The sequence below is a fragment of the Chenopodium quinoa genome, unplaced genomic scaffold (genome assembly GCF_001683475.1).
Source record: "Chenopodium quinoa cultivar QQ74 unplaced genomic scaffold, ASM168347v1, whole genome shotgun sequence".
In the NCBI taxonomy this organism is placed as follows: domain Eukaryota; kingdom Viridiplantae; phylum Streptophyta; class Magnoliopsida; order Caryophyllales; family Amaranthaceae; genus Chenopodium; species Chenopodium quinoa.
In genome coordinates this window covers 987198-1000998 of record NW_018742864.1, presented here as the reverse complement: position 1 = coordinate 1000998, position 13801 = coordinate 987198, and the positions used below count along the sequence as shown (strand labels likewise).

General features: G+C 34.0%; 2 protein-coding genes and 1 pseudogene across 2 annotated transcripts; 2 read left to right on the top strand and 1 right to left on the bottom strand.

The window, feature by feature from the left end:
* The first annotated feature begins 858 nt into the window (after positions 1-858).
* LOC110726201 (peptidyl-prolyl cis-trans isomerase FKBP17-2, chloroplastic-like) lies at positions 859-6750 on the top strand. Its single transcript, XM_021905669.1, has 4 exons — positions 859-863; positions 1176-1514; positions 4045-4089; positions 5969-6750. Exons 1-4 carry the CDS (start codon positions 859-861, stop codon positions 6321-6323), a joined length of 744 nt encoding a protein of 247 aa, XP_021761361.1. The 3' UTR covers positions 6324-6750.
* Positions 6751-9857: 3107 nt separating this feature from the next.
* LOC110726175 (protein trichome birefringence-like 36) lies at positions 9858-12047 on the top strand. Its single transcript, XM_021905631.1, has 5 exons — positions 9858-10409; positions 10748-10919; positions 11000-11181; positions 11272-11430; positions 11655-12047. Exons 1-5 carry the CDS (start codon positions 10054-10056, stop codon positions 11950-11952), a joined length of 1167 nt encoding a protein of 388 aa, XP_021761323.1. The 5' UTR covers positions 9858-10053; the 3' UTR covers positions 11953-12047.
* Positions 12048-12194: 147 nt separating this feature from the next.
* LOC110726177 lies at positions 12195-13409 on the bottom strand (annotated as a pseudogene).
* Positions 13410-13801: the final 392 nt, after the last annotated feature.

The following is a 13801-nucleotide window of genomic DNA, read 5'->3' as shown; positions in this document are numbered from 1 at the left end:
TCATCTTCATAATATTTTTCATTTCCCATGTCTCAAGATAGAAATTTTGTATTTTTGAGAGAAATTTAAAATTTTTATGGGAAAGATAAGATCTTTTGAGAGGGGTAAAGAGAAATTCAAAAGGCAGGATCTTTCTAGGCTAATAACCTAGGCTCTTGATACCAAATGATATGAAATAACCAACAAAAACCAAGAAAAAGGTAGGAAAAATCAAGTAAAAACAAGTTCAAACAAAAAAAATAAGGCAAACCTATCTCAAAATCAACAAGATAATGAAAATAGGGGGTTTTAATCAAAGCCAACACCAAGTAAAGCTAGGATTAAGGTGTAAAAACAAAGATTACAAGGTAGCAATCACAAAGAAATCAAGATAATCACAAAGATTATGGCAGAGAGAGAAAATCTCTTTGATTACAAAATCAAGCAAAGTTAAACATTAATTGAAAAGCAAAAACGACTTAAAACAATTTAAATAGTTTGCACAAGGTGACATAAAAACGGGAAAAGGTTTGGCCGAACTAAGGGTAAGTTTGGTCGAACTTAAGGGTAGGTTCGGCCAAACCTAGGGATGTTTCGGTCGAACTGTCCTGCTCCTGGTTCGATCGAACCTTTGAAGTTTGACCACTGCTGTAAAACTGACAAAATCGGGTTTGAAACTTACAAAATGGTTCGGTCGGACTTCCTAGGTTCGGCCGAACCTCTTCAATTCTTATTATCTTCAAGTGTGATGATGGTTAGTTCCAAAAGGTGACCTCTAAGGAGCTTGGCCCAACTTCGTGTCACGACACGTGGCAAGTCTTCCACTTCTTCCACTAAGTTTCATGCACTCGCGTCAGTTAGTAATCTCATGGATTATGAATGGGGTGTGACCTTCATGGGTCAATCCTTGTTTCCTATCATTTTCCCTTAATTGTGGTTGCCTTTTATCATTTGTGAACGATTTACAAGTTCCTTAAGAACTTGTCGGCGGCTCCCTACTTTCCTTGTCCCTAATCGTATATGTCAATTCCCACTTCCTATGAGTTCCAAGCATATCCACAACATGCTTTACGTAGGCGCACTTCAAACGACGCCTACACTATCCCTTTCTTCTTTCAAAGGATCATTCTAGGAAAGCGTCCCTGTTTTCAGAGGATAGCATTTACTGTCATGTTAGAGTGGAGGTCGTAGTGAAGAGGGGTCCTCTCACGAACACACCAACTATCACCATGTTCAAAAACACCACCACCTCAACCACCAACTACTCCGCCTTCTCAAACACCTCAACTAAGCTCAAGTTCCTTAGAGAAGCCAATTACACCCAAAGTATTAGAAACTAATAATAATACCAGTATTAAGAATGATAATGTTAAGGGTTCAACCACTGCAGATTCAACTGATTGGATAGCTTCTTCCTTGACCCGTCGTTTCGGCCTCGGCGCAGGTCTTGCTTGGGTTGGTTTTCTTGCTGTTGGGGTTATTTCTGAGCAAGTTAAGACTCGTTTTGAAGTTTCTCAGGAGCAAGCTAACACTAGGCAAGTTATGATTTTCATTTTCTTTTGCTATTTTCAATTACACTTACAAGTTCATCTTTATGATACATTAGCTACTTCTTGGTGAAAATGCGAGATTGATGACCACTTAATTAAATTCCTAAAAACAATCTAAATTTTTTTTATTTGTTCTTTAAGAATTTGAATTGAAGTATACATTGTGTGCATTTAGACCTGTTAATTCGTGCATTTAATCCTCATATTTCGCTCATACTTTGAGGCATGTCTGTAACTACTCTGTAACTATGTAAGAGCTCCCTCTTTTGCTCAGTAAAAAAGACCGGTCAACTCCTAACCCGACCCCATTCCAAACTCTGAGTTATTTGAGAGAAAGCAAGAACCTGATTTGTCCCGACCCAAAATCAACCTGATTTGACCCACTAATTATATTTTATAATGACCCAAAATCTTACCCGAATCTGACGAATTGACTAGAATTAATAGGCATACGTGCATTTGATCAGATAATAGGGAGTATTTTTATTTGATATTGATGCTTGGTGAATTAATGAGTAAAGTATTCAAAGCCAAAAACTATGCAAAAATAGTGTAGGTATCTCCTTTATATCACTACTTCGTGCTTAGCATTTACGAATTGAATTTTGAATCATGTTTATCATTTACGAATTAAATTTTTAATCGATTATACGTCACATTAGCTTTTTTTTTTTTTTTTTTTTTTTTTCTTTTTTTTTTGTTTCACCCAATTCACCCTTTGAACTAATCCGGATTCGGGATCAATTCTGTATGGTTAAGTTCTAGTTCCCTCCCAATTATTGTTGCGTGGGATCGAACATGGGTCCTCCCTACCAAGTGTAGTCTCAATCACATGTACACCAACAACAAATTGGCATGACACATTAGCTATGAGAGTATGAGTACATGATAAGTCGTGATGGCTATCTTTAGCATAAATGCATAAATTTAACTAGAATGATTGTGTATAAAAATAATTTTATTTGAAATAAAAATAAATTTTGATCCGTAAATATAAGTAATTTAAAAGAACAAATATAGTAAATATAAGTAATTTAAAAGAACAAATATAATAGAAAATGTAGTAAAATAATTTTAGTGCATTAAAAATAAGTTTAGTCTTACATAATTTCACTTTAGCAAAAATAAAGTGAAAAAACATGATCTAAGTATAACTTCTAAGATGTTAATGTTGGACAAGTATGTGTTAACAATTCTCACAAGTACTATCGTGATTATGTTTCATCAATAACTATATACTAAAAGCAATAACACATGTCATTTCTTGTTTGTCCTAGTTTTTTTTTTTTTTTTTTGGGAATAATATTCTATTAAAGAAATAAAAAAAAAGGAATCTTATATAAAATAATTATCTAATCTTTTAAATATAAATATAATTACTGAAAGTGAAAAAAAAAATTGGCATATCTTTAACACAAATGTATATAGTTATAAATAAAATTCTTAATATAATTTTAATTATTTTATATCTAATATATTTTTCATAATCCTTTATTTTGATCAACATTGTCATAATTTTTTTTTGTTTATAAAAAAACTAATTATAAATCTATAATGGTTATTGAAAATTATTTTCATCCTTTTATAAATACTTGCTCTATTTCTCCATGTGCGGAGTTTTAGGAGAAATTGAATAAAGTAATAAAATAAGGAAGTAGTGGGATAGGTTGAAGAATAGAAAATTGTAAAAAAAAAATAAAAAAATAAATAAAAAAATATTAGTTGAGAGAGTTGGAGGAGAGTGAATATGAAATTAATAGAATATGATTTATATTAGGTCCACTAATTTTAAAAAATAAATTAAATATTGTACAAACTTTCTAAGTAAGGTAATGAAGCAAGTATTTAAAAAGGACCTGAAGTGGAAAGTGAAGAAAGTATTTTAAAAAGGAGGGAGTTCATGAATCACCAACAGAACTCAAACCGGTGTATATGAATAGTGGAATAAAGTGTTATAGGGCTTGGGACTTTAATTTTATTCATCTCCTATTTTTTTTATTATGTTTTTTTTATCCTTTGAGAATAGGCTTGTAGCATATGAATCAATTAGCTAGCAAATTCCCCCCCCCCCCACCCCCAAAAAAAAAAAAAAAAAAAAAAAAAAAAAAAACTAGCTAGCAAATACTTGTCCTAAAGTTAAGAGGACACAAGAACGCTCAGCTGGATTCAAGGGATCAACACAGGCTGGCAAGGTTGCAGAATGTTTACAAAGGAGATCAATGAGCTTATGCTTGTTTTTCATTGTATTTCTATTACTTATGTTTGTAGGGGGTAATTCCCTTTTCCTGGCTGTCAAAAAAAAAAGTTAAGAGGACTTGGGTGAATAATAGGGTATGGCCGTATGGATATGGGTATGGCATAAGATGCAGTTAGAATTAATAATGGTATATATGGTGCGATGAAGTAGAGTGTTACCAATAGTTAACCTATGTACATTTTATGCTTTATTATGTCACTACGTTTAATTAAGTATATGATAATAAATACATCTAACCTTTTTCTTTCTCATATATAGGGATTTGGAGAAGGAAGAAGAGGTTATATTACCAAATGGCATAAGGTATATTTTCTACTTTATTATTGCTTAGTTAATGTAAGTTCTTCATTCTTCTAACTTTTACGAACATTTTCAATATTTGCAATTTTTGTATATTCATTAACAAATAGTTAAAATACCAACACAGTCAAAAACTGAAATTTTTTCTATGGAGGCGGATGCACGATGCTCCGTGCATCCGTTTTCTCTTTAAAAACGCGGAATGAATATTCCGTTGTTCAGTAAATAACATACATTTGTTTTATAAAGAACATATAGTTATTTCATAAAGAACATCATATATAGCTGTATTGTAATGAACATATAGTTGTTTTATAAAGAATATATACCTATTTTGTAAAAAAAAAACATCCAACTTCATGTTCTTTATATATATATCTAAAGAACATCCGTAATATTAATTAAAAACATGATAATTAGAGGTGATCAACTTTGGCCCGACCCGACTTGGCCCGGCCCGAAAATAGGGCGGGTTTAGACAAGCCTAAAAGTGAATTTTTAGTTAAAAAAAATCCAAACTCGGCCCGAAAAAAAATCCGAAAAGCCCACTACATTTTTTCGGTTTGACACGAGATATTATGTTAAGACCCAACCCGACCCGAACTTTTTATCATCTCTAATGATAATATATTGTAATGAACATTATTTTTATTCAACAACCATAATCTAAAGACAAAATTAAAAGAATATTTCAAAATAAACAATTAACATATGTCACAAATAAAAGTACATTATTCTGACAATCAAAGAACATGAAAATAAAGAACATTATTTAATTGCACATTATGTTCATTACAATTTTATAACATGTTCTTTGCACTTTAACTGAATGTTCTTTACATTTCTATACAATGTTCTTTACAATTCTATAATATGTTCTTTTCACTTAAACTAAATGTTCTTTATATTTCTAAGCAATGTTCTTTCCGATTTTTTTTTGGAAGAGATGCACCATGTGGATCGTGCATTCGCCTGCACGAACCATGCATTGGTGAAAAACATATATGTTGTGGCTCCAAATGTCATATACCCCTTCTTAACATTGTGGTATAGAAAAACTCAAATTGCATTGATATTTCAAGTCTAACAGACATTTATGTGAGGGGCGTGGTTGATATTAAAACCTAATCTTTGGCCTTAATTATCAATTTAGAGATGGTCTTTTAACAAAAATTGTACTATTTTTGCGTTTTATTTTTCTTGTTGTTGGTGCTTATGTGCATTTTGCTTGATCTCCAATGCATGCCTATGCCATTTTATATCATTAATGGTGTAGTAGTGAAAATTATATTTATAAAAATTGATAATATAAAAATACACATTGAAATGATACAACATATTTTCTTTGTTGAATACAAATCACAAATTACAATCATTTATTTATTTATTTATTTATTTTTTTTATAAAATGAATAGGATGTGAGTACAATAAATAAAACTATTGAGGGAGATATTTTGTTTTTAGTAATTAAAAAATACAAGGACAATTCTCACATTTGTTTTCTGTTCTTGAGTTTTTATTTAATTAATTCTTTAATTTATTTCTGTAAAAATGTAAGGTGTTCTTGCAGTGCATGTATTTGTTGATTGGCATGTACATTAGTTCTAGAAGATCTACTTGATTTGCATGTATAAATTCTAGAATATTTTGCTTGTCTTGTTGCTGTACATGTACTTTTTAATTTGCATGTATTAGTTCTAAAATATTTAAATGTATTAGTTCTAGAATATCTACTTGATTTGCATGTATAAATTCTAGAATATTTTGCTTGTCTTGTTGCTGTACATGTACTTTTTAATTTGCATGTATTAGTTCTAAAACATTTAAATGTATTAGTTCTAGAATATCTACTTGATTTGCATGTTCATCGCATTGATTTAGGTACTATAACATGAGAATTGGTGGTGGTGCTACTCCAAGAACAGGGGACTTGGTAGTAATAGACTTAAAAGGTAGCGTCAAAGATAGTGGTGAAGTGTTTGTTGATACATTTGGTAAGAATAACAGATCACTTGCTCTTGTAATGGGGTCAAGGCCATACACTAGAGGAATGTGTGAAGGGATAGAGTATGTGTTAAAGACAATGAAGGGCGGAGGTAAAAGAAGAGTCATTGTCCCTCCTAAACTGGGTTATTGTGACAATGGTGCTGATTTTGGTTCCGATGTCTCTATTCCTCCCTGTGCTGCCCTTGAGTATATTGTTGAGGTTGATCGAGTTTCTATTGCACCTGCTTGATGTAATTCTTATAGTGTAGCAATTTTATCCAAAAAAAAAAAATTAAAAATGCCTTCCGAAAAAAACTTTCTGTTTGCTATCAATTGTACATTTGAATATTTATACTACTTTTTTAAAAAATACAAGAATCATTTAAGATTAAGCATACAATATTTAGGATGACAGGGTTATCTTATTTGTAATGTTTTATTTTTAGCTGCGTTAGTTGCTTCGATCTCTAGCCCAGGTGAATGTTGTTGGATACGGTCTGTTTGAGGGAAAGAGTGACCCTGTCACTCCTAACTTTGAATCTAAGGTCAAGTTCCAATGCTTTGCAGTAATGTTATGGAGGAATATCTTTTGTTGTTAATACCCAAGTTTTGTTGCTTGTTATGTAAGGAGATGATTTAATTTCCCAGGGGTAAAGATTATGGAATATTTTGAGAGAGATCCTAATCCAAATTCTCATGTTAATTTGTATGTTTCTTTGTATGTGTTTGTCAAGAGAAAACGTTCTTTTTTTTAATGTTTGTAGGTTCCTGTGGTTGAAGTTAGGGGCTCAAATGTAAATCAGACATCATATAAGTTCATCACTTTTTTTTTAAAATCTGTCTTGAAGAAGGCTACATGCTCTGAAGGACTCAAAAGTTAATTCGTTTGTTCTTAGAGCAGCAACAGTAGTTGCTCTGAAGGAGTTGCTTGTATATTCAACAAAAAATCAAGCGACGACGTGCTTCACCACTGCTGCAGGCCTGCAGCATATCTCAGCTTCATTGTAGCTTTCCTGAACTCTGTCACTGTACAAAGCGATGTGGTTTTGTGAATTAAACCAAATTGCGTAAGTGATGTACAAAGCAATGAGGTTTTGTGTGAAGCATTGACCAAACATTTGCAGTATTCTTCCTTTAAGAGAATGTCTGAAGTTTCCTGCATCATCAGGGTGTTGAGTCACCAAAGGAAACAACCCCCTTTAAGTTTCTTACGAGTATAATGGGAGTATAAGTAGAAGCAAATTGAAAAATGATTTGCTTAATATTATGAATGTGCACTACCCTGAAGCTATATTTTTGTGTTGTTACGCACACAGAAAGATACATGATGGTTATTAAGTATGAATGCAGATGAAACAGATTGAAAACGCTATTTAGTTTAATGATGTGGAAAGGAAAATGATTTAGACAAGATTTGATTTTAAATTTATGATATTACCCTTAAGACTTTAGCTAATTATGTTATATGACGTCCACAGGTTGAAAATATTGCTTTGTCCTAAAAGCCGTTTGTGTAGAGAGTTTATGTGAATTGTAGTAAATTTGTGAAGGCAATTATATCCATAAGGGGCCTAAAGGTGAGGACTAGATACAGCCTTGAAGCAGCAATAACATGCCTGTTATCATTTTGACTCATTTGCTTTTTGACATTGTAAATTTACAAATTCAGCATTGTCCCACAGTCCCACTCAATCCTTCAGTTGCGGGAAACAAATTTCGGTTTGTTTCAATCTCATAATCTCATGTTAAACTTAAATGCCACCTAGCTAACTTTTTATTTTTATTTATTATTTTTTTAAAGATAGGTAGCTCGGACTTGTATTAAATCAAATCAAGTTCTGCCAATATTAATAGACTTTAAATTCTTGGAGTGGTATACAACATGTTAAATTATTATGTGTATAATATTGCCCTGTTATTGAATACTCATAACCACAAGGACCAACCTCTTGTTAACCATGCAACTTTATTTTATCAAACCAAACTATAATAATTTGATGTATCTAAAGGAAAATGTAACACAATGGGCCACAAGATTAATCATCAAAGTTTTTTTTTTTTTTTTGAACTACAATCAATTCTTTATGTCTTATATTGCTCATTTGTTGCAACTAATGAGAAACATAGATAATATATATTTTATAAAGTTTAATTTCAACACATTATGTTCTCAACTATATTCTATGGTCGCGTTATATTAGAAAGAATAAGTAATTAACTTATTTTATAACTTATTTTATATTCAACAATTGTATAACATCAAAATATATACATTTATATGTGAATGGAGATCTTTATTATTATTATTTTATCATGCATATTAATTTTTTTTTTTTTTTTTTTTTTTATTTTGAACGGAATTTACCATATGTTTAGAAGCATTTGAGTTATTTCAAATATATATACTACGTATAAGCATTTGAGTCACTAGACAACTATCATCATCATCATATTATTACTTTTTCTTTCCACACTATTGATTAGACTAACTATCCTTGAAATGAGGATAATTAACATCACCCTAATATTTTTCTAAGCGATTACCATAATCCTACCACTACCTAGAGCTGTAAATTCGGGTAAATGGGTCGGATTTGAGTCGGGTTAGTGTGGGTCAGGTCATCTCGGATCGGGTCAGTACGAGTGAATGTCGGGACTTATGTGGGTCGGATTCGGGTTGGGTCATGCTTGAGTAGGGTCACGTTGGGTTATACATCTTATCGGGTTTGGGTCAGGTTTAGGTCGGGTCAATAAAAGGTCGGGTTACATTCGGGTCGGGTGAAAAACAGGTCGGGTTTTTACGGGTTTAAACAAGTTAGGGTCCTATTCGGGTTCGAGTCGGGTTCGATTCAAGTCAATTATTTGCGAATTATAATTAGGTCGGGTCATTATCGGGTTCGAGTCGGGTTCGGTTCAAGTCAATAATTTGCGGGTTATAATTAAGTCGGGTCATTCTCATGTTCGAGTTGGGTTCGGTTCAAGTCAATAAAATGTTTAAATTTTTTTTTTTAAAGCTCCAAATCAAATTGTATAATTTAAAACATTTTAAAAAATATTAAAATAAACAAGTGAGTACTAAAATTTTAAAAAAAATTATCAATAAAAGGATTATAAGTAGTTATATGGAAGTTTAATTTGAAGATAATTTAAATTTAGAAAAAAAAAAAAACAATTTGGCTGATTTAATTAGACAAAATCACTATCACCGATTCACCTCACTCACCTCATATAGCCTCAAATACGTTTAAATTCGGGTTAGTAATAGGTCGAGTTTAAATTCGGGTCAGGGCAATAACAAGTCGGGTTGAATTTGGGTCGGATCAATAACAAGTCGGGTTGATTTCGGGTCGGGTTTGTAACAGGTAGGGTTTAAATTCGAGTCGGGTTAGGAACAGGTCGGGTTGACCTCGGGTCTGGTTGAATTCAGGTTTTGACGGGTTAAATCGGATTTGGGTCATTCTCGGGTTCGAGTCGGGTTTGATTCAGGTCAATAATTTACGGGTCACATTCGGGTCGGGTCCTCTCTAGGTCGGGTTATGGTCGGGTTCGGGTCTCAAGTACTTGGGTCAACTCGGGTCTAGGGTTGGTTTCAGGTCGGGTTTGGGTCACCATTTTTTTGGATTCAGACGGGTTAGGGTTAGAGTCGGGTTAGGGTTAATATTTCGGGTCAGATCAGCTTTTGACAGCTCTACCACTACCTCTCCCACCAAATAAAGTGACCATAATATGTAATGAAGAACACAAGTTGCAATAAATTTGCAATCCAATTCCACCGCAATGAAAGGCGAGACAAGAGACTACCTTCTAGGCTTCTACACCCCAAAAAAGTTAAAAAATTTACAAAAAATAAAAAATAAAATAAAAGACAACCTTAATTAATATCATGATCTCTTCTTAACAATGTGTTTTATTACTTTTATACTTGCATAAAAACAAGCACAAAGCTAGTTCACTAATCCACACAAAAAAACATAATTAAAATGAGAATGAAGGGAACACCAAAATATTTGTTATGTTTTATGATCATAATTTCCCTTAGCATTTTTCATGCAACGTCATTTTTAGATCATTATGATGATGTTCAAGAAGAGGCATGGCTTAATGAGGATGATAGTGCTAGCGAGCTTAACATGGCCCAAACCCGAAACCGAGCTGCGGCAGGAGCCAAGTCATCGTGTGACTTCACATTGGGGAAATGGGTGTTTGATGAATCGTACCCTCTCTATGATTCAAGCTGCCCGTATCTCAGCACTGCTGTAACTTGCCTTAAGAATGGACGCCCGGATTCGGATTATCAAAAATGGAGATGGCAACCTTTTAAGTGTTCTATTCCTAGGTAACAACATATTCTGTTTGCTATTTTGCTTGTTTTTCTATTTGTTTATTCCCTTAAAATAGCTCCATGTTTGATGAAGCATACACTGTAACACTGTACAGTAATTTGACAAAATTTCCCAGGTAAGTAAAATAATGTGAAAATCTTCTAGGAAAAATAACATTAGTTCAACCCAAAAGGCCAAAAGGTTGATTCTATATTAGAGTTTGTACCCAAATTTATGTGGTAAAGCAGTGTAATGCTAGTGTCAACTAGTCATAATTTATAAGTTTTTTTAGTACAATGATACAATTTCTTGCTGTAAAATTATGATGCCACTTCTTACTTGATCATTCAAGATTTGATGCACTTCATTTCCTGGGAAAGATGAGGAGAAAAAGATTAATGTTAGTTGGGGATTCAATAATGAGAAACCAATGGGAGTCTCTTGTTTGCCTTGTCCAAGGAGTCATTCCAACTGGCCGAAAACGGGTGACATACAATGGTCCTACAATGGCCTTCCATGCCCTGGTAAATGCTCCATGTCTAGATAACTCGCGTTTCAAGCTACATTGTTTGGTTCATTATTTGAATTGAATGATTAATTTCAGGACTTTGAGATGTCGATTGAGTTTTCTTGGGCACCTCTACTAGTAGAACTAAAAAGAAGTCCTCAGCATAAGCGAGTTTTGCATCTTGATATGATTGAAGAGAATGCAAAGTATTGGAGAGGAGTCGATGTGCTTGTGTTCGATTCAGCACACTGGTGGACACACTCAATCAAGTCTAGAGCGTAGGACATTCCGCTTTGTTTGCTTTTGTTCAGTTCTGCATGATTGTTTTTTTTTGCTTAGATCATACTCTAATTTGAAACTGTTTGTAGGTGGGATTATTTCATGGAAGGAAACAGAATTATAAGCAATTTGAATCCAATGGTTGCCTATGAGAAAGGACTCACAACATGGGCTAAATGGGTTGATTTAAATTTAGATCCTCACAAAACTCGGGTCATTTTTCGCAGCATGTCACCTAGACACAACAGGTATATCCACCAACTAAATGCTTATTTAATTACCAAGATCATCTTCAACCACAAAGGTTTGTGGCAGAGTCGAGGTTTGATCCCTTCCCCCTCGATAATTAACCAGCTAAGCTAGTTGGCATCTACATATTTCCCTACTCGCACAACAAAGCATTAAACTCTGTTTTCTTCCTTTTCAATCTAATTAAGTCGATTCATCTTTAAGATTAAATTTATTATGGCAGGGAAAATGGCTGGAAATGCTACAAACAAAAGGAGCCTCTACTATATTTCAGTCACCCTCATATTGCTGGACCTACAATGATCCTCAAAGAAGTTCTAAGAAAGATGAGATTTCCGGTGTATCTGCAAGATATTACCAACATATCTGGCCTTCGAAGAGACGGACACCCCTCGGTGTACAGCAGGGATTTGGCACAAGAAATAAACCAAAATCTGAAAGAACACAACTCTGACTGCAGTCACTGGTGCCTTCCTGGGGTTCCTGATGCTTGGAATGAAATGCTAAGTGCAATTCTCTAATCTAAGGCAATTATTTATCCAATATTGTAAGCCAAGTGAATCGATATTTCTCTAATTACCTCCGCAATTATTTATCCAATAGTGTTTTGATCACAGTCCTAGTCTTTAATTTGAATGGGTTTTTAAATCATTTAGAAGAATGACAATTACTATAAAATTATAATTATGGTGTCTTTCATGAAAATATGAATTCTGATAGTTTCTATGAAAACAGCATGTAGCAGCACATCATCATGAACACATCAGTAAATAAATACACTAATATGTAAGATTAGTACAGTAAAGATAACAGAACTTAATCAAAAACTTAGGATGAGCTGAACTTCTTTTTCAATTTTCGAAGATCTTTTGAGCTCAACCCAAAAGCCTTCTCTAGAAGCTCTTCATTGATGTCAGACCCAAAAATGGTTGATGGTATTTTCATTAAGCCGGGATTCTGGCTGTCGAAACTCCCTAAAATAGCTGCAGGGGACTCCCCAACATTCATTTGGAAATGCAACATACCCCTAGGAAACACCATAACCTCGCCTTTTTCAATTACTTTGGCAAATATTTTTCCCTGAGTGTCAACAAATCCTTAATAAATTTTTCCCTCCAAAACATACGCGATTTCTGTAGCTCTTGGGTGGTAATGTGGAACATTAACACCACCCACGCCAAAGTCAGCTCGCACCAATGAAAGTCCTAAGGTGTTTAGCCCAGGGAATACATTGGCATTAACAGGTTTTGAAGTGAAACCTGTGTTTGTGAAGTTTCCTGGCAATTTTATGCCTGTGAAAATAAAATCTTCCACTGTTGCATTGCTGTTCATACAGCTTGTATCACTGGGTTTGGATCCTCCGGTGGATAAGCAAAAGTCTTCAATCGGATCCGGGTCGGATGCTGAGATTAAATGTGTATAATAAGGGTATAACCTTTGTTCTAACCATCTTCCTAATCATGGTTAAGTATTGGCTGTTGTATGACAGCTATAACAGCTGCTGCTCCAATGTTGGTATACCACCTGTCGTGCTGTAGCTTACTCGCAGGTTCCTTGTATTCAGTGACCAATGATTAGTGTTGATTGGTTAGGTGACTTTGTCATGTAGTGTTTATATTCCCAGCTAGTTTTCTTACTTTTTCTCTAAGGAATTGTAATCTGTTTTTGATCTGAATATTATCACAGACTCTCCCTCTTCTCTCTACTCTTTCTTCTCTGTTTACAATCCCCTTGCACCTGGTATTTCACTCTTTATGGTATCAGAGCCAGGTTGTGCAAAATCGGGATTTTATTGAAACCTTGAAACAGATCTTTCCTTCAGAAATTTGTTGCTAAAATCTCTCTTTCTTTCTCAAAAAATCCATCTTGATGGCAACTGATACTAATAGTGTGCTCTATTTGCACCCTAATGATGGATCTTATTCCATCTTGACAAGCGCACATTAGGGCGCGCTTTAAGGCATATAAATGGGTGATTTTGGATGTATTTAGGCCCGTTTTGGTCTTTTATTGCCTTGTTACACTCGTTTCCTTCATATTACGTGCTTCACGGGTTTCGTCTGTTTTTGGTGTGATAACAGGTATAGTTGACCAAGTTATGTCGAGTCCCGAACCATTGGTGCGTAATCAGGCTATGATCGATCCTAGTCCACCAAGTTAAGGCTTTGCTGCGGTTCTCAAGGCCTTGAAAGGCAAGTTAAGTAGCAGGCAAGGCAGAACAGTTCACAAATATGACACCTGTTCACTATTTTGCTCACAACTTTCGGTATACAAATGATAATGGAGTGATTCCAATTGCATTGAAAGTAGACTTGAAGAGCTTTCCAACGATATATTGCACGCCTCAAACGGAGCTCTGGAAAAGAAGTT